Source organism: Phalaenopsis equestris, unplaced genomic scaffold, assembly GCF_001263595.1.
Source record: "Phalaenopsis equestris unplaced genomic scaffold, ASM126359v1 Scaffold001213, whole genome shotgun sequence".
NCBI lineage: Eukaryota > Viridiplantae > Streptophyta > Magnoliopsida > Asparagales > Orchidaceae > Phalaenopsis > Phalaenopsis equestris.
In genome coordinates this window covers 14,957-36,176 of record NW_018165652.1, presented here as the reverse complement: position 1 = coordinate 36,176, position 21,220 = coordinate 14,957, and the positions used below count along the sequence as shown (strand labels likewise).

Here is a 21,220-nt window from a genome sequence, read left to right as displayed (position 1 = left end):
TATATATATATATATTGTTGTGTTTCTCTTGAAGCCATATCTTTTAATTATTCTGTTCTACCCATTTTATTATAAAAGATATATATATAGATAAGCACACTACCAACTTTTTAATTTTTTCTGTTCTACCCATTTTATTATAAAATATCAAACTCGAAAAGAAAATTTTATACAATGTTTGAAAAGTGAAACTTAATAGACCTTTTTACTTAAAAAGGAAAAACCCAATCAAAGTGATTGCAAGTTGATTCCAACAGAAAGTTTATCCATATAACATAGAATAGCTGTATTATTTATGAACATATATATCAGGAGCATAAATAAAATAATCAAAGGACCTAATTTCCACAGGACAAAATGAGGGATCTTGAAAGTTGGTAAGCTATAGTTTTTCAAAAGAGGTTGTTAATAGAAATTCTATCGTCATTCAAAACTTGATTTGGGTTAAGATGGTCCAGTTCCTTTAAATGATAATTATATTTGTTTTCAAAGAGTCTAAAAGGAAATCTTGCATAAAGAAGGATTGTTGGTGGTGGATTGAGTACTATGGAGGTGCAAAGTTTATACGTGAAAAGAAATACGCTTCACAGGAGCGAGACATGTAAATAACTTGGTTTTTAAGAAGAAAAAAATGAGATATAAAATAACTATGGCTAGGATAATAGATCCAAAGTGTTTTGTTCAAGAAAGATGCATTAAAAGCGATGATAATAACATTTAAATAAAAGATGAAATAAAGATGAAAATGCTAATTTGAAGGATCATTAAGTAAGGGTTCTAATGTGAAAAAAAACACTTTTTGAAATAACATAGGATGAAAATGCTTGTTGTTAGGAGATTAGATGCTTTAGATTCAACTTATGTTAAGAAAGGTAGAGGTAGACCTAAAAAGAATCAGGCTTGTTTTATAAAAAAATGATTTTAATTTATTAGAATAAAATGAAAATACGACATCCTATGATGCAATGAAGAAAAATGATCCATGTAGTCGACCCCACTCAGTGAGATAAAGGCTTGTTGTTGTTGTATAAGATGAAAATGCTATTTTCAAGGATTATTAAATGAGAATTTCAATGAAAAGAATCTTTTTGAAATGACAATGATTAGATTAATGAGTAGTATTGTAGATTGCTTTAAAAAAATAGTAGTTGAGTCACCTAATAAGGTTTATGTAGATTTTGGGTTTAAATGAGATACTTTGGAGATTTGATGAATTGTAATGATAACATAGTAGTTTGGCTAGCAAATATTTTTTATAAAATAATGAAGGCTAAATGGATGTCAAATGATTGAAAAAGAGATATTTTGATATTAAGGATTAAACTGTTCTAGTATTTGAAGTAATTTCATTATAATTAGAAGTTTCAATCATGTTAGGTTCCATGGAGGGATGTAACAACATATTTATATTAAGGATCATTATTAAATGTCCTCTGTCTTGATTATGGATATTTTCACTAAGGATATTCAAAAGTAAGTATCATTGTGCACGTTTGTTTGGCTGAATTTTTTGTTTAATATTGCTATTTAAATATTTTAAAATAACACAGATTCTTAGTGTGAGAGATTTAAATTTAATTTTTACACTAGATTCTGTCACTATATTTAATTTTCTTACTTATCTAAATCATGAGGCTGCTTCCTTAAAATGTGCATCATCTTGAAGTTGACTTTTATCAATCATTGATCTCACATAATGTACATCTATATAAACTTCATTTTTTAGATTCTCATTTTTTTTAATAGTATGTCTTACATTGAGATATTTTTAGATATTATAAAATTTGATGGATAGCTCAAAGGTGTGACTATTTAGGCATTTGCATGAATTGACTTACCACAATAATAATACAGATAATGTCTTGTCTATTATTTGCGAGTATATAATCTTCCACAAGTCTTTAATAGGAGCTTTTAGCTATGATCGTGTGTCTTTTGGTTCTTATCTAAAGTTATGATTAAATTTCATGGGATTTTCAACAAGCTTGCTTCCTAGTTTGCCTGTTTCTTTCGATAGTTTAATTATATATTTCTATTATGATATAAATTTTTCATATTGAGAGTGTGCAATTTCAGTGCTAAGAAAGTATTTTAGTATAATTCTTAATTCAAATTCTTGAAACATTTGAAACATTCTCTTCTTTAAAAGTTTTCATATCTTCTAATTCATTATCTATTGCGATGATGTTAACATAAACCAGTTGTGTGTCGTTTTGAATCCAAGCATTTGTTGAATATTGTATGATTGTCTTGAATTTTTATATCCTATTTGAGCATTACCTTGGTGATCTTTCAAATCATAACATTGATGATTGTTTTAATCCATATAATACTTTTTTCACTATAAATTTTATATTTTAGTCAAACCCTAGTTGTGCCTCCATATATATCTTCTCCTATATGTTACTGTGTAAGAAGACATTCTTTCATAGAATTGTTGCATTTTTAAGTTATTGTTAGTTGCTGATGAAAAAGAACTCGAAAAAATTGATTTTAACAGCATGAGGAAAAGTTTCATTTTAATCAATGCCATATATTTAAGTGAGATTGCTACTAATTCGGATTATCCTTTTTAATATGCTATTAAGTTCATACTTTATAGTCAAGATCCATTTACAACATATTGGTTTCTTTCATTTTTGGTACTTTTGCCTATTCTTATATTTCATTTTTTTGAAGCGATTCATTTTTTTCTTATAGTCATATGCTATTGAAGAGATGATTTTTGGGATATAAATTGTATGGAGATTAGCAAGAAAGGATTGATGATGATGACAAAAATTTTTGTATATAAGAACAAGTTTGAAGATGTTATTTAGTTATTATTATTATTTTTTTGGCTCAATGGTTCTCTCAATGAGTTTTGTGCCAAGGATTGAGTTGGTTGATTTAACTTATGCCTATTGGTTGAGTTGAAGGTAGTTATATAGCATAGTTGTTTGCTAGGATTAGGTTAATGAAGGACAACTTAGGGAAATAATATATTTATGAATGATATTTTTCTTGGGGTAAGTAGTTGTTAAGTATAATTCTCATTTTATGAAAATGACATTAATAGACATATGTACCTTTCTCATGCAGAGTGATAGCTTAGTTACAATTTTAAGTGTAAGAATACTATCCAAATATCTTGGGAATAAGTTTATTTGAGGTGGTGAAGTGATTAAAGAGTTTTGTAGGATATGAGTAGGACTCTTGAATCCAACTACTCTTGTAGTTAATCGATTTATGATTTGAGCGGTTGTTAAATCAGCTTTGTCTTAATGTTATTTTTGAACATTTATTTAAAAAAGGAAAGCTTTTGTTATAGCACATAGCTGGCTGTTCTTTTTTTCAACCATCCCATTTTGTTGAAGTGTATATATGCTATAGAGGACTTATATACTATTCCTTTTTTCTTATAAATATAAAATGAGTGATTATAAAGGTCTTTAGCATTATGACACCTAACTCTTCTAATTTCAACATTAAATTGATTTTTCATAATGCCTTAAAAGGTAGGGAAGGTGATACCTCTTTTTTGGCTTTTATTAAAAAATCCATGTCGCAGAGGAGTTATTATTAATTAAAGACAACCTATCAAGTTACAGAAGTGTTTGGTGTAGCAGATAATTTCTAGATGTCGCTATGAACGAGAGGAAAATGATTTTTGGTCCTTATGTTACTTGTTGGAAAATTGTTACTCTTTTGTTTTAATAGCTGACAAGTATCACATTAAAAGCCTTTAACATTAATATTTTTGAATCATGAATAAAAAATAATTTTTAGAATAACAAAAAAAGATGTCCAAAATGTACGTGTTGCAAGCTTGTTCTTTATTATTGGATTTATTGATTTTAGAAAGGAAACGTAATGCAACTAACGACATGCAGTTTGGAATTTTTCTTTATAATTTGATTCCTTAAGGTGGTAGACATTGTTTCTTTAATAAACTCAATTTTATTCTTCATTCCTGCCTTGAAATACGCAATGTGAAAGTAAATACAATACTTCATGTTGAATATGCAATTAACTTTTAAATAAATAGTAAGTTGATGAATAATTTAGGAATTGGAGAATATTTAGAAGTGCGAGAGATTTATTTACCAAATTTTCTTCTTGAATCTTAGCTAATTGCAATTTTCAAGAAACCACTGACAATTTTATTTTCTTGTTATTAGAATAGCGAATATAGAAAATAAATTTGCGTGATGAATTGGCTATATAATCTGTTACTTTTGAATGAATAATCCAAGTGTTGGGATTAAGCATAGCAGAGATTTTCGAGCACGAGAAGAGGAGGTAGTATTTGAGAAAGCAGAAGAACAAGTGTTTGTCGTAGGAGTTGGGAGTCATTTTCTACTGATTCGGATAATTTTCTTAATTTTTTTCCTTTTTTCTGCAACTTGATGGGTAAAGTTTTTTGTGTCTACTTTTTTCATATATGTTACATTCGTATGTCTCTTTTTTATATTTTCCTCTTTCAATATTTTCCATTTTTACTGGATAGCTGGCTAATCATGGCTAATCATGATATTTCAAGCAAGTTTTTTTTTTTTTAAATATGTCAAGCCTTCTTGCAATATGTGCACCATAGGGAATTTTTATTAACTATATTTGTTGGGCGTGTCTCCTTTTGCTCCTTGGAAGAAGATAATTATGAACTATGGCATTTGATATCAATAAACCTTACCATTAGAGCCTAACCTTATATGTGGTCATTGGCAATCATAATTTCTGTCCTCTTTTCCGATAATTCATTCTCTTACAACATCAAGCTCATTGTTTAAATCAACGAAACAATCATAATTTCAATCATTTTTCAACTATATTTTAAGGCAGTTGTATTTTTATTGCATTTTATTTACATGCATTGATAATGATTCATTTTTTGCAATGACTTTGTAGTAGATTGGATTATTTTTTATTGGATTGGCCTTCTTGCTTTGTGGTTGAGGGCATTGTTTTGATCTCATAGTTTTGACAAATTCATGATTTTTGGAATATGTTTGATTTATCGTATATGAAATTTTCTTTTCTAAAGGAACATGTAGGTGTTACTTATTTAGGGAACCAGGAAGTTTCATAAGTAGGTCATCATCATAGAGTTTTGTTCATCACAAGTATTGAATGCATGGTTGCTTGTTGTGGTCTGATGCCAAACAAATGACTCAATTTTTTTTGTTCCCTTCACGGTGTGAATTAGTTATGATAACTTGAGATAATTCTTATCATTCAAATGATATGATGAATGTACATTTTGTAATCCTCATGTTGCATTTGGGTTGTCAGTCTTGATTCAAAAAGAACTTAAGACTAAGAAAACATGTATCTTTTGTGATCCATGTGAAAGAAAATTGTGGTAGTATTTAATTACAAAGATAAATATGGATAGAGACAAGTCAGCATTAGTGAAGACTACAAACAAAAAGATTAGGTTGAATGAAAAATATTTACAAGTACAAGCACTTGCAAGTTTTAGGTAATGCAACAAATTTGTTGAGTGTTTTATACCAACATCCTCGTAGTATTTATATAATCCCATGGGAGCTTTTAATTATAAACATATATAATCAAGGAATAACATTATAGAATGATTACAATGGTCCATAGTTTGATGAGTAGGTAAAATAATAATCACAAAATAATTATAATAGTCCATGAATTGAAGAGGTGACACTAATAATTGCATGGCCTGATACTCATTCTCTCTATTTCTTCAAAATTAATTCTATTTATCCAATGTTTTGATGATTTTCTCTACATAAAAGGTTACTCGTAATTTGGGCGCAAACATTATTAATAGCTATATATATTGTGTTATTTTTAAGCAGTTTTATTTTTGTAACTGATATTCTTCCTACTTTTGAGTTTTTGCAGGTTGAAAATGCCATAAAAGTTCAGCCACAGATTTTAGACAACCTAGGGGGCGTGGTATCCCATTTTCTAAGCATAGTACACACAATGTCTGAGCGCTGCAACAAATCAGTAGAGGTACTCTGCACAAATTCTCGGTTTATTTATCATTCTACTTATCTAAAATATTTGTTTAGTGAGGGATCAAGGCTAATGATGATAGTTAATTAAATGTCATATTTACATTGCAAATGGTGTTTTTTTGGGTTTTTTATGCAGAACTAATAATTTAGCCAATAATTTTTTTGCCAAATAATTTAATATTGCCTTTAAGCTTTTTCCTAGATTATATAGTTTATAATTGCATTTTTATGTCTTTAGCTGATGAGCATGTTGGATGACAATGATTATGATACTGGAGATGACCCAAACAACAATAGGGAGGCAAATATTATTGTTGAAATCAAATAGGCTGTTATAAATGACACCATGAAAGGGAAATGACAACAACAAACACAACTAAAGTGCATCCAAGGGGTGGCTGTTGGTGGTCCAACATGGCGACGATAAGGTGGAAAGGCAGAATAAGTGGACGGGGACAGCGGGGGAACAGAGATGTTAGCTGTCCAAGATGGCAGCAACAAGTAGGGTGGCAGGGAATCAGTGAAACAGCAAAACAAAAGTGGTACAAGGAGGCTGCGGCGATTAGGATGACTGGACAGCAGTAAACAGCGAAATGGGGGTGCGGGGCTGCTGGACAGCATGTATACAGCAAGTCGAGGGGGGATGATGGGGTTGTGGCAGTGAGTCAGGATGGCGGGACAGCAGCAAAACGGAGGAGTTGCAGGTTGCCTGTGATGTAGGATTGCTGGAGGGTGGTAGGGGTTGAGGCTGGATGGTAGACGGCTGAGAGGAGGTCGAGGGAAGTGCAGGGGAAGCTTGGTGGTTGCAGGGGACAGCAAGTTGATGTTTTGCAGGGCGGCTGCAGCAGTGAATTTGATGGCGGCTGCAAAGGATGCGATTGATAAAGGAAGCTTGGTGGTTGCAGGCGAGGTGAAGTCGAAGATAAATACCACATCGGGAGCGAGATACAACCGAAACACCACTCAACCCTTGAAGAATAATCACCATCTCGGAATGAGAGCAGGGAGAGCATCACTTCTCTTTGGATACAACCTTAGAAAGGAAATAGTGGATACCGATTGCTTTCCTAACAAAAACACGTTCTAAGATGAAATCTAAACCTCAATACAACACATGTATAGGAAAATACTAGAAAGGAATGAAATGAAAGGAGGAAACTTTCTAAAAATTGGAAAGGGATTGAAAACGGGTCTGCTGGGTGCGTTTGTTTGAGTCAGGTGCATGCACGGTCATGGGATTCCGGGAACCTCCCTTCCACTCTTGTAGCGTGAGAAGACTGTCAGATGGCTCAAAAGGTTGCTTGCTACATTTAGGAGGCTAGGGGAAAACTTGATTTAAATTTTATTGCTAGCATCTAATTTGAGAATAAAGTAACAAATTTGGAGAATGATTATCTTCAAGATATTGCTAACATCTCTACAATGTCAGATTTCCTCTTCTCTATTTCTTGCTGTCATTCGTGGCCTCTGTTTGCCCTTGGTCACCTTTTTTATACGTTTACTCTATGGATGTGTTTGTCTTCTTATTTTTCAAATTCCAACATTTTCTCCCTCCATCTGCCTCTCATCATCTTGGCTAACTTATGTTGACTCGATTAGCTTATTTTTAACCACTGCCATAAACTTCCTACCTTGGTCTGGAAATTTTGTTCAAAACTCAAAAGCAGCTTGATAATTTGTCAAAATTTAATCAATTTTACAATATATATAGATATTTTCATATTTCATACTTTCTATGCTCATTACAACAACAACACAAATAACGACAAACCTTTTTTACCACTAAATGTATGTTTGGGGCAGCTGCAGTTTATCCAGCTTATCCAAATAAGCTACTTATCATGATAAGCTGCTGATTAACAGATGATCCAGATAAGCTATCTGACTGTTTGGTTTGTGCGTTCGGAAAACAACTGATTCTGTATAAATGACCACTCTGCTTCTGTTTTGAATAAGTTGTTTAACTGTTTGGTTTGTGCGTTTTGAAAACAGCTGATTTGCAATAAATATTTTTGTACAAATTCTATTCATGTTACTTTCAGTCTATCAATATTCTACCTTATCCTTCAATGCTAAATTTTATTTATCAATATTATCAATTCATTTTCTACCCTTGATTAAACTATCATAAATAGACCATTTTGAGCTGATTCTGTATAAATGACCACTATGCCTCTATTTTGAATAAACTGTGTAACTGTTTGGTTTGTGCGTTTTGAAAATAACTGATTTGCAATAAATATTTTTTGTACAAATTCTGTTCGTGTTACTTTCGGTCTATCAATATTCTACCTTATCCTTCAATGCTAAATTTTATTTACCAATATTAGTAATTCATTTTCTACCCTTGATTAAACTATCATAAATAGACCATTTTGGGTATAAATATTCAAAAAAAAAAAAAAAATCAACTACATGTCTAACTACACCTTGCACACACATTCTAAGGGATTACATGCTACAATCCAGAACTTAGCAACTGCCTATGTTATGAATCGTTGCAATTGAAGCTGATGGGAATAAAGGCATGAAATTTGTTAGGACCTTTATACCGAAGTTAGTTAAATTAAACAAAAAAAAGCAGTTGCTAAGTTCTATGGCTAAGAGCAAAAATTTATAAATAGATTACTATTTTAACACAAACTTCCGTGCAAGATATACTAGGAAAATAACTACTACATATTAATTCTTTGGCATGCATTAAAATATCTACTTCCCTACAATCAAAAGAATATTTTGTGAAGCATTAACAACACTGCATCTCATTGATAAAGATAAATGAAATAAATGCAACATAACCTATATATTAAACAAATTATGATAAATTCACAAAAGTAATGACTTTTAGTTTAAGAGCACGAAAAAATTCCTTTAAAAAAAAACAAATTTTAAATGTTTTCCTAAGAAGTTCAATTTTATCACAGGCTCAAACAGGAAGAAGAGAAAATGAGGAGTCTGGATGTTAATAAAGCCAAGAAAGCTGTTAGTAATGCAAGCCTGAAAAATTGTACAGCTCTAAAGCATTATTAGATGAATTAATTGTATTTATAAGAAAAAAGATTTCAGTGCTGACCGGTTTTTACAGCATGAAATTCTAAAAAATATCAGCCTTAAAGTTCCAGTTCCAGCTTTCTTTAGGAAATCAATGGATATATTACAAGACCCAAATAATTTACGTGGAATTTAGGAATGCACTTTAATATCTACATCCATTTTAATATCTACATCCATCATTGGAATGGAACCTGATGCTTGTGAGACCAAGAAAATAAAAATGATGTTACAGGTTGTTGCAAATAAAACTCAATTCTTCCTTTTGTCAATGTACAGAATTGCACTCATATGTCTTCATACGTCAAGTTAAAGCACATGAAGGCATGTATATATTACAATTAACCACTGCTGCGTTCAGAGGTTCTAATTGATAGGAATAATATTGAAAAACAGTCTATAAGCAAAGAAGGATTAAACACATGTTCAAGCTCCCCAACTCTATAACCATTCTCATTCTTAACATTAAACTCGTTTAGTTCTGGAAGTGACCTTAATTTCCAGATTCTAGGTACAAAAAAAAAAAAAAAAATTGGGGACAATTTCATGTCAAGTAGATTAGAAAGATTCCTCACCTAGCCAGGCAAGAAATCATCAGAGCACGATCCCCAAACCATTTTTAGGAATTTTGAAGGATAAAGCATTGTCTCCAACAAATACGAAACATTCTTCTTAAAAAATAGAGGAAGATTTCCTTAATAGAACAATCTGACAGCAAACAAGAAACGCATGTAGGAAGATTTCAGCAGAGGAACATCTATAGAAAGATTTCAGCAGAGGACCGCCTGTCGGAAGACTTCAACAGAGGAACACGCCAAGTTCAACAGATCTCTGGCTTGCGCAGGTAAGGTGAGGGCAAACGCCGAAGGTTTTGAAGCAGGACAAGAAAAATAACTCGCCAGCCCTCATCTCTGTGCTATTGTCGTTTGACGATTAGCGATTCATTGACACCGAAGAAGGTTGCCGCAGAGAAGAAGCCGGCTGCTGAGAAGCCGATAGAATAAAAAGAGAAGAAGGCTGAATAGGGCAACAGGGTAAAACGTTCAAAATAAACGTGATCCGCGGTCCGTGTTTAATTGAAAAATAAAATTGTGTTTTTGAAGAAGCGGGCCGAACGCATTTTTCAAACGGGGCAGCGACGTTTTCAAAACGCCGCCGCAACGGATAAGCTGTCCCAAACGCACCCTAAGTGGGGTTGGGGCTACATGAATCCTTTTTGGGGTTGGCTACATGAATCCTTTTTGTCCATTGCGTTCTATTTAGTGTCATATTTTCATTTAATTCTAATAGATTAAGATGATTTTTTATATAATATGCTCAATTCTTTTTAAATCTATCTCCTTTCTTAACATCAGTCGAATCTAAAACATCTACCCTCCTAACCGGATCATCAGATTATCGACGTTTTATGTGACCAAACCATCTAAGATGACTCTCTCTAGTTTTGTATGCTACTTTTAGCTACACCAACCCTATCATAGATACATTCATTTCACATTTGTCTTTAATTGTCAAGCCATTCATCCACCTAAGCATTCTATTCTCAGACTTTGTTTTATGCTTCTCTTTTAAAGGCCAACATTTTGCATCATAGAGCATTGCAGGTTTCACCACTATCTTATAAAATTTTTCTTTCAGTTTAAGCAACACTTTTCAATCACACAAGAGGCCCAATGCATTCCTCAACTTCAACCAACCAACTTGAATTCTACTAATAACATCCCCATCTATATCACTATCACTTTGAATAATAAACATGAGATATCTAAAATGTTCACACCTTTGAATGATTTCATCACCCCATAATTATAACTTTGTCACTAGAGCTACTACTAAAATGACATTCCATGTATTCAGTTTTAGTTCTACTCAAACGACGGTCTTTAGACTCCAATGTAGATAATTCAAGTTTCTCCTGAACTAATTTTCCAGTCTTATCCACAAAAAGGATATCATCAGCGAAAAGCATACACCAAGGACATCCTCTTGTAAATGTCCCGTAAGAGCATCCATAACTAAAGAAAAAAAAAATTTATGAGCTCAAAGTTGATCCTTGATGTAATCCAACTGAAATCGGAAAATACTTGGTCAATCCTCCTGTTCGAACACAAGTAACTCTCCAGTATACATATCTCTTATTACATGAATATAAGTCATGTCAACACCTTTCTTCTCCAGAACTCTCGAAAAAATTTCTTTTGGAACCTTATCATAAGTTTTTTCTAAATCCATAAAAATCATATTTAGATCATCGTTATTCTCTCTGTACTTCTCCATCAAACCTCTCAATTAATTTCTTTTGGAACCTTATCATAAGTTTTTTCTAAATCCATAAAAATCATATTTAGATCATCGTTATTCTCTCTGTACTTCTCCATCAAACCTCTCAATTAATATATAGCTTCCATAGTAGACCTGCCCGTCATAAATTCAAATTGATTATGAGAAATCTTTGTATCACGTCTTAACCTATGTCCAATTATCCTCTCCCATAACTTTAAAGTACAACACATTAACTTAATTCCTCTATAATTTCTTTTTTATTCTTAAAAATGGGACTAAAATACTCTTCCTCCACTCCTCATATATCTTAGTTTTTAAAATAGCATTAAAGAGTATAGTAAGCAAGAAACTCCCAAATCTCCGAAATATTGCCGAACTTAAATTGGGATATCATAATTTTTTTTTTAAAATCTTGCATTAAGTATATATTTAATACTCACGCTCATATATTTTGTTTTGAAATTGAAAAATAACTTTAAAATTGAAGGAATTGGCTTGAATCAGCTTTAAAATTGACTTGAAGTTGATAATTTTTGACTCAGCATAAACTTTGCTTGACTAGAAATCTAAATATTCAATTTTGATTTGAGCCTTACTCTCGCTTGAACTCAACACGATGCGAACCCTATTTCTATCCATGCCTTCCTTACTCGTTCTTGGGCCTTTCTCCTTGGAATTCTTCATATTTGACGCTAACACTTCTTAACTATCTTGTGTAATACTTCCTCTTTGGGGCATTTACATACGCAAGATACCACCCGTTACTTATGTATTTACATATCTGAAACCTAAACTTTCATTTTTACATTTATACCAACCAAATCTTTCATATCACAACAAAAATACCACCATTTTAACTTTTAATGCATAGGGAAGGTGGCATGTATGTGAAAATTGAAGTTTAGGTGTTAGATATGTAAATACATAAGAAGTGAGTGTTATGCTAAAAATCAACTGCCACCCTTTCTGGATTTGGATAATGGGCTCATGAACATCGCCCATCCTAGTTCGACTTCTTTTGCTTTTGTTCCTCTCCCCGATGTGATGAATCTTAATAATTTTATCTCTCTGCTTGAGTTCTACAGCTATTGTATTAGTTTTTTTTGCTGATTTTCATGAAACTTGTGGATGAAGGCATTCCACCTCCGCATTATTTTTGCATCATATTGGATGGTTCCCTTTTCACTTGTTTCATTTTCACGGCTCAGTGTTTGATACTCTCCAATTTCTAGATTTTGTAGCTCTTTAGTTTTCATTTTCAATCGTGTCCAATACGTACAATTGACATTATTCCTCTCTTTTATGGAGATTGTTGGGTTGATTGGAATTTTTTTATCTTCAGAAATTTATTCTTATTTTTCTGTTTATTTAATCCGGTGTCCATCTTAAATTTTGTTTGTAATAGATTGTTGTTGCAAATCTATAGCTTATGATATCTTTTGTGATTGATTTACATTGAAATCTTGAAGCTTATGCTACAGATTTATTACAAAGAGGTTTTTGTTTTGTCCAATTTATTATGTTTCTCTCAATTTATAAAGTTTGATCTATTGATTTAAATTGAAGTGCATATAAAATATACAACTTATTTCCTAACCATATGGTCTAAAATCCTATCATGTTCGCAACTTAATTTAGCATTTAAATTTTATAGATTGATACGTCTCATTGACGTCATCATCATTCTTATTGATTTCTTAATCTCTATTTTGAATGTAATGTTGATACCTTTTTGATTTGAGCTTTTGAGATGCCATTTGATCGAGTTCTTAATGATTAATAAATTAGCCATGAGATTCGCCATCAGAGGCTTTTGCGAGCTAGAATGCATGGTGACATTCAAACCCATTGGTATGTACCCCATTTTAAATTTTACTGCCTGTATGGTCATTGTTATCTAATTAATTCCGAGCGTAACTAACAGATTGTTTCTACACGGTATGGCATGGTAATCAAATCAACATAAATGCGAGGGAGCAAGCATATTACTACCATATCCGAACAATTAATTATTGATCATATAGCTTTCAAATTGAACACCTAAAGTTAGTATCAATTAAAAAAAATGATGTGCAGCAAAGGCAATAAAGTACTCAATCTCTATCAACATGAATGAATTGAGCTCATAGGATTCAAATTTTGTTAGCTCCTTCATAATTGGAGCCATGATTGGCGATAGATTATTGCCAATATTCATGCATGTAAGTTATTAGGTAGGAGGATGTAAGATAATTGGGGTAGAGAATAGTGGGGATGGATTGAAGACGATTGAGGGAGATGGAAGTTGGGAGGCTAATGGTGGATGGGTTTTTATGAGTTTGTTTAGGCGATATGCACTAGTTGTTGCAGAAGGTGGAGGGTGGAAGGTCTGATATGCTTTGATTGAGTGATAGAGGGGGCAGTTTGTGTTTGTTTTGAATGTAAGGATACTAGAGCAGAGACATCAATAAGACTATTGGAGAGAAAGATAAAACAATTTTTAATGCCAGTGGGAAGGGGAGGGAGATCTATGACATATCATTGGAATGAGGTTTATGATTAGCAAGGATGGATTGAATTTTGAGTAAGAGGGGTTTGAAAATGAGATATTTAGTAGGTTGTGATGGTCATGATCCTAAGTTTGCCATAGCATTGTTACAAGAAGAGGAGTCTTAGGACCATGGCAAACAAGAAGATATAAAGAGTTTTTATCTTTTTTTTTTATCTTTTTTTACCATTATTATTGAAAGACATGATAGTTTTGTGGTGTAAAAGTTATCTCATCACAAGTGTTTCAATAGTAAATTATTTATTAAATTGTATATCTATATAAAACTCATTTTAGTTTGATTTCATTGTGAATAGACAATATTGTTAAAACCTAGCATACACGCAATAACTTACCTATTTGCCAATATAAATAATCACCATTGTTTCAAAACCCCGGACATAATATTCCAGGGTATCAAGGAACCTAAGCATTCAAACTAGTATTTCAAGAAATCATGCTTTTTTTTGCTAGGGAAGATTGTCCTTTTTTTATTATTTATGGCAAATTATCATCATTTTTTCAATTGAAAATTATTTTTTCTTTCACCGTAAGATCACAACTATAAAAAGTTCTATACAAGTAGCACTTCATAAATTTCAATTTCTTTTGGTGGAAATACCTTGCAAATCCATCGTAACTATCAATAAATTTAGTCAAAATGTTAACCTCTGTTATGTATGTTATAGTTTATATTATTCGTGGGTGTATTTAATATGAAAATGCGTAGAACATTATTTTGCTTTGATAATCATTAAATTTGGCCAAATTACTATTTATGTTTTAAATGCCTTTTAGGTATTAGTTTCTTTTTTTCCTTAATCTTGTTGTTTTATAATTAAATACTTTAGCAATTAGTATTATAATATTATAATAATTATATATAATTTCAAATGTATTTATAATTAGATTCATAAATCTATTTCAACAATATCAATAAGTATAATTTTGTGATGCATTAGTTTGACTTACAACTACAATCTATTTTTTTATTATTTTTATGAGCAATTTTCGAAATCTCATTATTCATATTTTATGTCTTGTTGTAGTATTTGTACATTCAAATATCTAATAACTTGTGCATGCCCCCTTAACGCATCAAGGTAATCTACAAATGGATTTGTCAAGAACTCAACAAAATTATTGCGACGCTCGGCTAGGGGTACCCGAGAACTCGCCCAATAACTAGCTCTGACACAGTTGACAACCAAGTCTGCAGTCTGCCTACTCGAACTCGACACTTAGCTCAACATTCTGTAAAACTTTAGGACACAACAACACTGCATAATTTTATGTATTTTGTATTATCACATATTTTTTTCAGTCATGTATTATGGTCAAAGGCACCCAATTATTAACTGGAGTTCTAGCTTTATGAGATTACTTGAACTATTATGTTTTGTTGCTGTAAGTTAGTCATAAATTTTTCCCAACTTATTTTGAAATTTGTAAACTATGCCTCATTATATGCAGCTACTTGCTTCATGTGGAGGTGACGGTGGTCAGGGGTTCATGCAACTATCTAATGATTTTTTGGAGGCAAGTTATTTCTAATTAGTTGTTATAGTGTTATAATTTAGGGGCATTTAGATACTTAGCACACAATTCTTATGTATTTACATCTCACACCTAAAATATCATATTTAGACTCATAACACTCAAATCTTTAATATCACATAAAAAATAGCACTTATACCACTTTTTAAAAGTTAAATCCACCTTTGCATGAATGGGTTTAAAGCGCCAAAGTTCTATTCATGTAAATATGAAAGTTTAGGTGTGAGGTATGTAAATAAATAAGAATTATGTGCTGGGAATGTAAATTTCCCTATAATTTAATTACTTCTTATGATCCTATGTTGTCTTAGGTAATGGATTTCATAAATGATGCCATCATGACGTTTGAAGCATTTACTGATACATATAGACCAGCAGCCTTCCATTTCTCTGTTTCCTTTGAAACTGGGTAGATTCTTTCATCAAATCATTTGTTAATTGGTGCATTTACATACATACCACCCAAATCTTTTACGTCACATAAAATACCGCTATTTTAACTCTTTAAAAGTAAAATACATTTTTTCATGCAGAGAAAAGGTGGTATATATATGTAAAAATTGAAGTATAGGCCTTAGATATGTAAATGAGAATAAATAGACTCTTTTTTTTTTTTTCCAGCGGTTCACTTTAGTCCCAAAGTCAATGAAAGTGCTAATTTATCCCAGGACTTGTAATATAGGTTAGAATAGTTCCCACGAAAGACTATTTCTGCCCCAATTTAAAGAGTCTGAGAACCAATTTGACACTGTTATAGACTCTGGGATTAAATGGCCCCATGTAAATAGTCAGGAGACTATTTTGACACTTTTTTTATATAAATACATAAAAAGTGATTGCTATGTATGTAAGTCTTTGTTGTTAATTTTTGCAATTTAAGATAAGTTCCGATTATATCTATAAAAAGAACACTTCAACAATTGTGTTTTACAGCCATGGGAATGATGAGCTACTCAACACTATCGCTAGGCTGCATGATTCATTGATCCCATCGATGTTGCATGGATTTTCACTCGCCTCTAATGACCGAGAAAATAATAGGCAAGAATCATATGGAGAAATTCCTAATATTTATCTCAGCTTTAAAATGCTGTCAAAAAGGATAGTTGAGTTTGGTTGGATGTTGCTGGACTCATGTTATTTGAATGGCGAACTCACCGATGAAAATCTTCTTCGGAGTACTTCAAAGGTGTTTCCGGCTAGTGTTGACAATCCTTCTTTACGGGGCGACATTTTGGTTCAGACGTTGAAAGAGATAAATGGAGAATCACATTATCAGGTGGAGCATCATAATTTTGGGACTTTTAATGAGAACATTGAAAAAAAATACAAAATATTCAGCAAAATCAACAACCTTTGTAGTCAAGGTACAAATTGTTTTTTTCTTCACATCATCACCTGCTATTATTATGTCATTAGTTGGTTTGTAGATGTGAAATTTATTACCTTTTTTTTTTTGGCATTTACATATATTAATACATAGCATGATAGCTCGTCGTTCTCATGTATTTTCATATATGTTACGTGGGTGCCTAGTCTAAGGTTAATTTTGTCTTTTCTTTTTATTATTGTTTAGTATAGATAGGGCTAATATATTTAGGGTTAGGGTTATGCATGAGATTTGGTCTTATATCTTAAAGTTAGGATGTGAGAGAGATTTCCTACCTCTCGAATTGTAGGAATTGGGACATATTGCCTATCGTTTGAATTGTATGTGCTTATCTTTGTATTTGTCTTGAGTCATTGATGTTCTTACAATAAAATATTATTTGCCCTAATTTTTGTGTGCAAATATGTGACAATTTTTATCAACTTGATATCGAAGTAAGCAACTTTTGGGAAATAATGGGATCGAAGGCTACCTGATAAACTTGCGATAAGGGCCAGTTGGGAAGTCGAAGATGGGATCAATCATGAATACAATCGCGGTAAGGGCTAGCTGGGAGCGGGAAGCCGAAGACTGGATCGATCTCTATAGAGTTGAAATTATTCAGCGAGATTGATTGCGATACAATCTCGATGTGAGACAGTGGGGATGCCAAACGACAGGATCACTACAGACTTGGGAAGACATCGATGGGATAACGACATACAATGCCCATCCTTCTCCTCCTGCTTCATCCTCGTGGTATAATTGCGATTAGAGCTAGGTGATTAGGTCATGTGGGGATCGTGGCGGACAGGAGACTGACCTCATGACTTGATCCCGCGATATAGCGCAAATCGTGCTAACTGAGAAGCAAAAAGGGATCAGAGCTATTTGGATTTAAGCATACATACACGATTCAGTGCAACCACGATTCAAATCGACAATTGCAACTTACATGAGTTCTATTGATCCAAAATCTTATTGAGTGTTAATGACAATCAATAAAGTAAATGATTTGGAGAAGGAATTAGAGGAATAGTTGAGTCATATCAAATTTGAAATAGATGAATATTTCTCTTTCATGAAGGGGCAGTTTGAGAGGAGATCCACAAAATCATGAAGAAAATCATGGAGTTTCACATGAAAATCACTTCTGGCCGCCATGGAATTGAGCGATGGCGTCACGAACTGATGCCAACAAGCTGCTTCCAGAAGGATTCACACCATCAAAGCAACTACATTGTTTTGATGCGGATCGGGAGCTGCAACATCGAGCGAAGAAATCAGGAGTGGACACGAGCGGCAATACATTGAAGAAATAACACAACATTTAAACAGTTTGAATAAACAGAAGCAAGCAGGATCAAAGTTGGCAGAGATGAAAGAGAAATAATATGGAGTTTGCAGAGATTCTGGTGATCAATAAGCTGCGGGATGAACTGTTTGGGGCTACAATATTCTCTGAGATTGACTGGGAGTTTGTATAACACCAGATTAGGATGCTACTGAATGATGTGTACAAGATGACATTTCAAATTCCTGAGGATAATTACGATTTCTGATTAAATGGAAATGATTGTCAGATGATAACGGACCTTGTGAACCATATGACTTGATCCAACAATAGTTTTTCTTACCTTGAGTACAAGGTATTTTTTTGAGAGGAAAGTATTGTTACACCGACGCCTAGCCTAAGAACAATTTCTTTTTGTATTAGCTTAAGGAGAATTTATTCTTTTATTATTTATTATTGTTTAGTATAAATAAGGTTAATATGCTTAGTGTTAGAGTTATACACGAGATCGAATCTTATATTTTAGCGTTAGGGTTTGGGAGAAATTTTTTACTTCTCTCGCCAGCCTCTCGAACTGTAGCTGCTTATCCTTTTATTTGTCTTGAGTGTTTGATGTTTTTGCATAAAATATTATTTACCCTAATTTCTGTGTGGAAATATGTGTTGGTTCTTATCAATATCTCACATTTAAACTTTAATACTTACACACATAACACTTACATCTTTAATATCACATTAGAAATATGATTATTACCACCTTTTAGAAGTGAAATACACCTTTTTCATGTATAAGTTTAAAATACCAAAATGCATTGGAAAAGAGTGATTCTTGGTGAGTGTCCCCAGGACTGTAGCCTCCAAAATGGTAGGTGTGGCAAAAGGACGCCCCTGTTTTTTGCATTCCTCGCTCTTCAACACTAGTGGACGGCGTTGTAGTAGATCCGGGCCAATGGGATGTGGGTTCTGCCGAGGGTAGTAAGATCTGGCGACACTTGAATAAATAGGGGAAATTAAGAGTAAGGATGAAGAAACAAATGAAAGGAAGATTTACATACATAGCACGTAAAAAACACTTTTTAGAAGTGAAATATACCTTTTCATGCATAGGTTTAAAGTATCAAAATGCTTTGTATGTTAATATGAAAATTTAGATGTGAGATATGTAAATACATAAGAATTGTGTGCTAGTTATGTAAATTTCCCCCTTTTTTTCGTTTGCTTTAATTCTTGCATATATATTTGATTCCAGGAGATGCTTCTAGGAGTTCTTTCAAACTCAAACATTCTAGGAATGCATAAATGCAATAACAGGAGCTAGCCTCACAAACGGATGAATCAATATGGGAAACTAAGAGTGAGGATAAAGCAATAAATGAAAGGAACATTTACGTGCCACTGAATTTTTATGTATTTACATATCTAACACCTAAATTTCAATTTTTTGATATATGCCACCTTATCTATGCATGAAAAGGTGTATTTCACTTTTTAAAAATTAAAATGATGGTCTTTTTATTTGTTATGAAAGATTTGGGTGGTATAATGTAAAAATTAAAGTTTAGGTGCTAGATATATAAAAACATAGGAATTGGATGTTATGTATGTAAATGCCCCATGAATGAAAATGAAAATAAAAATAACCGAGCATGAAATCCAATCTGACTTCATGGAGAAATCCAATCTGACTTCATGGAGTGGTATTAAACCTTTCCTAAGCTATATGTTTAGAGCCTTGAAATTGTTCATCAGGAATCTTACTTGAGATAGCTTGAGGAGAGAGTTAGTCTTTTGCAACAAAATGGTTGTTCTTACAACTAGAAATATTTTGTTGCTTTAATATTTCTCATACCATGCCTTCATTTTGCCTGTAGATTTAGAAATACTTATAAATTTTTTTCCTTTTTTTTTTCTCAGGATGGATTTCATTGGATGAAGAACAGTTGCAGTACTTGTCACGAATACTGAATTCATCTTCTTCAACATTTTCCGCAAGTGCACCGGCCTTGCCGATCCCGTCTCACATAAGTCAGCCACAGGCGGACGAAGAAGCTGTGCTTTTGGATTCAAAAATCAGTCAAATAAAAGATTTATTTCCAGACTATGGCGGAGTTTTCCTCAAGGCCTGCCTTGAAGTCTACAACCATGACACAGAAGAGGTGATTCGAAGGATTTTAGAAGGAACTTTGCATGAAGATCTTCTTTCTCTTGATACTTCAGCAGAACAGATTCCTCAATCCAATCAGACAAATCTGAATGATAAAGGAAAAGCAGTTCTGCTAGAGCAGCCTTCATCACAAAAGAAGAATCCGATATCGGCTCCGCTCGATTTCAAACGACAAAATGCGGGTGGCTCTTCATCCTCTCCATCTTCATTCGGCCGATTCACAAGAAAGTCCACGAATGATGCTCTTGATTCCGAAGTCCTGGATTCAAGATCTTCCAAAGATGCCATAAGATCTGCCATCCTTGCGGCGGAGTTCGAGTACGAAGATGAATACGATGATTCATTTGACGACTTGGGTTTGAGCGCCGTGGAATCTGGTTTCGAGGAAACGGAAAATTTAAGCGATGGGATCAATTTGTCATCAGGGAAGTCGATAGAAACTGATCAAAGTTCGGGTACGAGATGGAATTCACAGAAGAAGCCATTGTTTTATGTCAAGGATGGGAAGAACTACAGCTACAAAGTGTCTGGTTCTGTGGGCGTGACGAGTGTGAGAGATGCGGCAATATGGAATGAAGCTCAGAAAGAGCTCATTCATGGCCTCGGCCGCGGAGGAAATCTCCCTCTCGGTGCTGTTAAAGTATTGGAAGATTCTGATAGAGTAGAAGAGGAAGAATCCATTGCTGCAGAAAGTTCAGGCAGGGGGAGCTCTGGTTTTAGAGGAAGGGGAGGGAGGAGAGGTGGTGGTCGTGGGAATCATTATAGGAAGGACAGAGCTATGAAAAAACATTTTTCTGGTTTGAGTGGCTACTGAATGCTTTCATTTTTACCCCATTTATTTTTCCTATTTACAATGTAAATATCTATTAAAGGAAAATTTTTTTATGAGCAGCAACTGTGTTTTTTAGCCATGGGCTGTCCATTTTTTGCCACTGCTGCCACTCTAAGGTGCAGAAAAGCTTTTTGAAACACTGAAATGTGTCCATGTAATTGATAT

At 33.1% G+C, this 21,220-nt stretch overlaps 1 protein-coding gene across 1 annotated transcript in view; it reads left to right on the top strand.

Moving 5' to 3' along the window:
- LOC110033529 (activating signal cointegrator 1 complex subunit 2) overlaps window positions 1–21,051 on the top strand; it is a 22,787-nt gene extending 1,736 nt beyond the window's left edge. The window contains exons 5-9 of the mRNA XM_020737545.1: window positions 5,860–5,973; window positions 15,313–15,378; window positions 15,708–15,805; window positions 16,330–16,763; window positions 19,974–21,051. Coding sequence (XP_020593204.1) covers window positions 5,860–5,973; window positions 15,313–15,378; window positions 15,708–15,805; window positions 16,330–16,763; window positions 19,974–21,037 — 1,776 coding nt within the window. The 3' untranslated portion in view covers window positions 21,038–21,051. The remainder of the gene's footprint in view (window positions 1–5,859; window positions 5,974–15,312; window positions 15,379–15,707; window positions 15,806–16,329; window positions 16,764–19,973) is intronic.
- The last annotated feature ends 169 nt before the right edge of the window (window positions 21,052–21,220 follow it).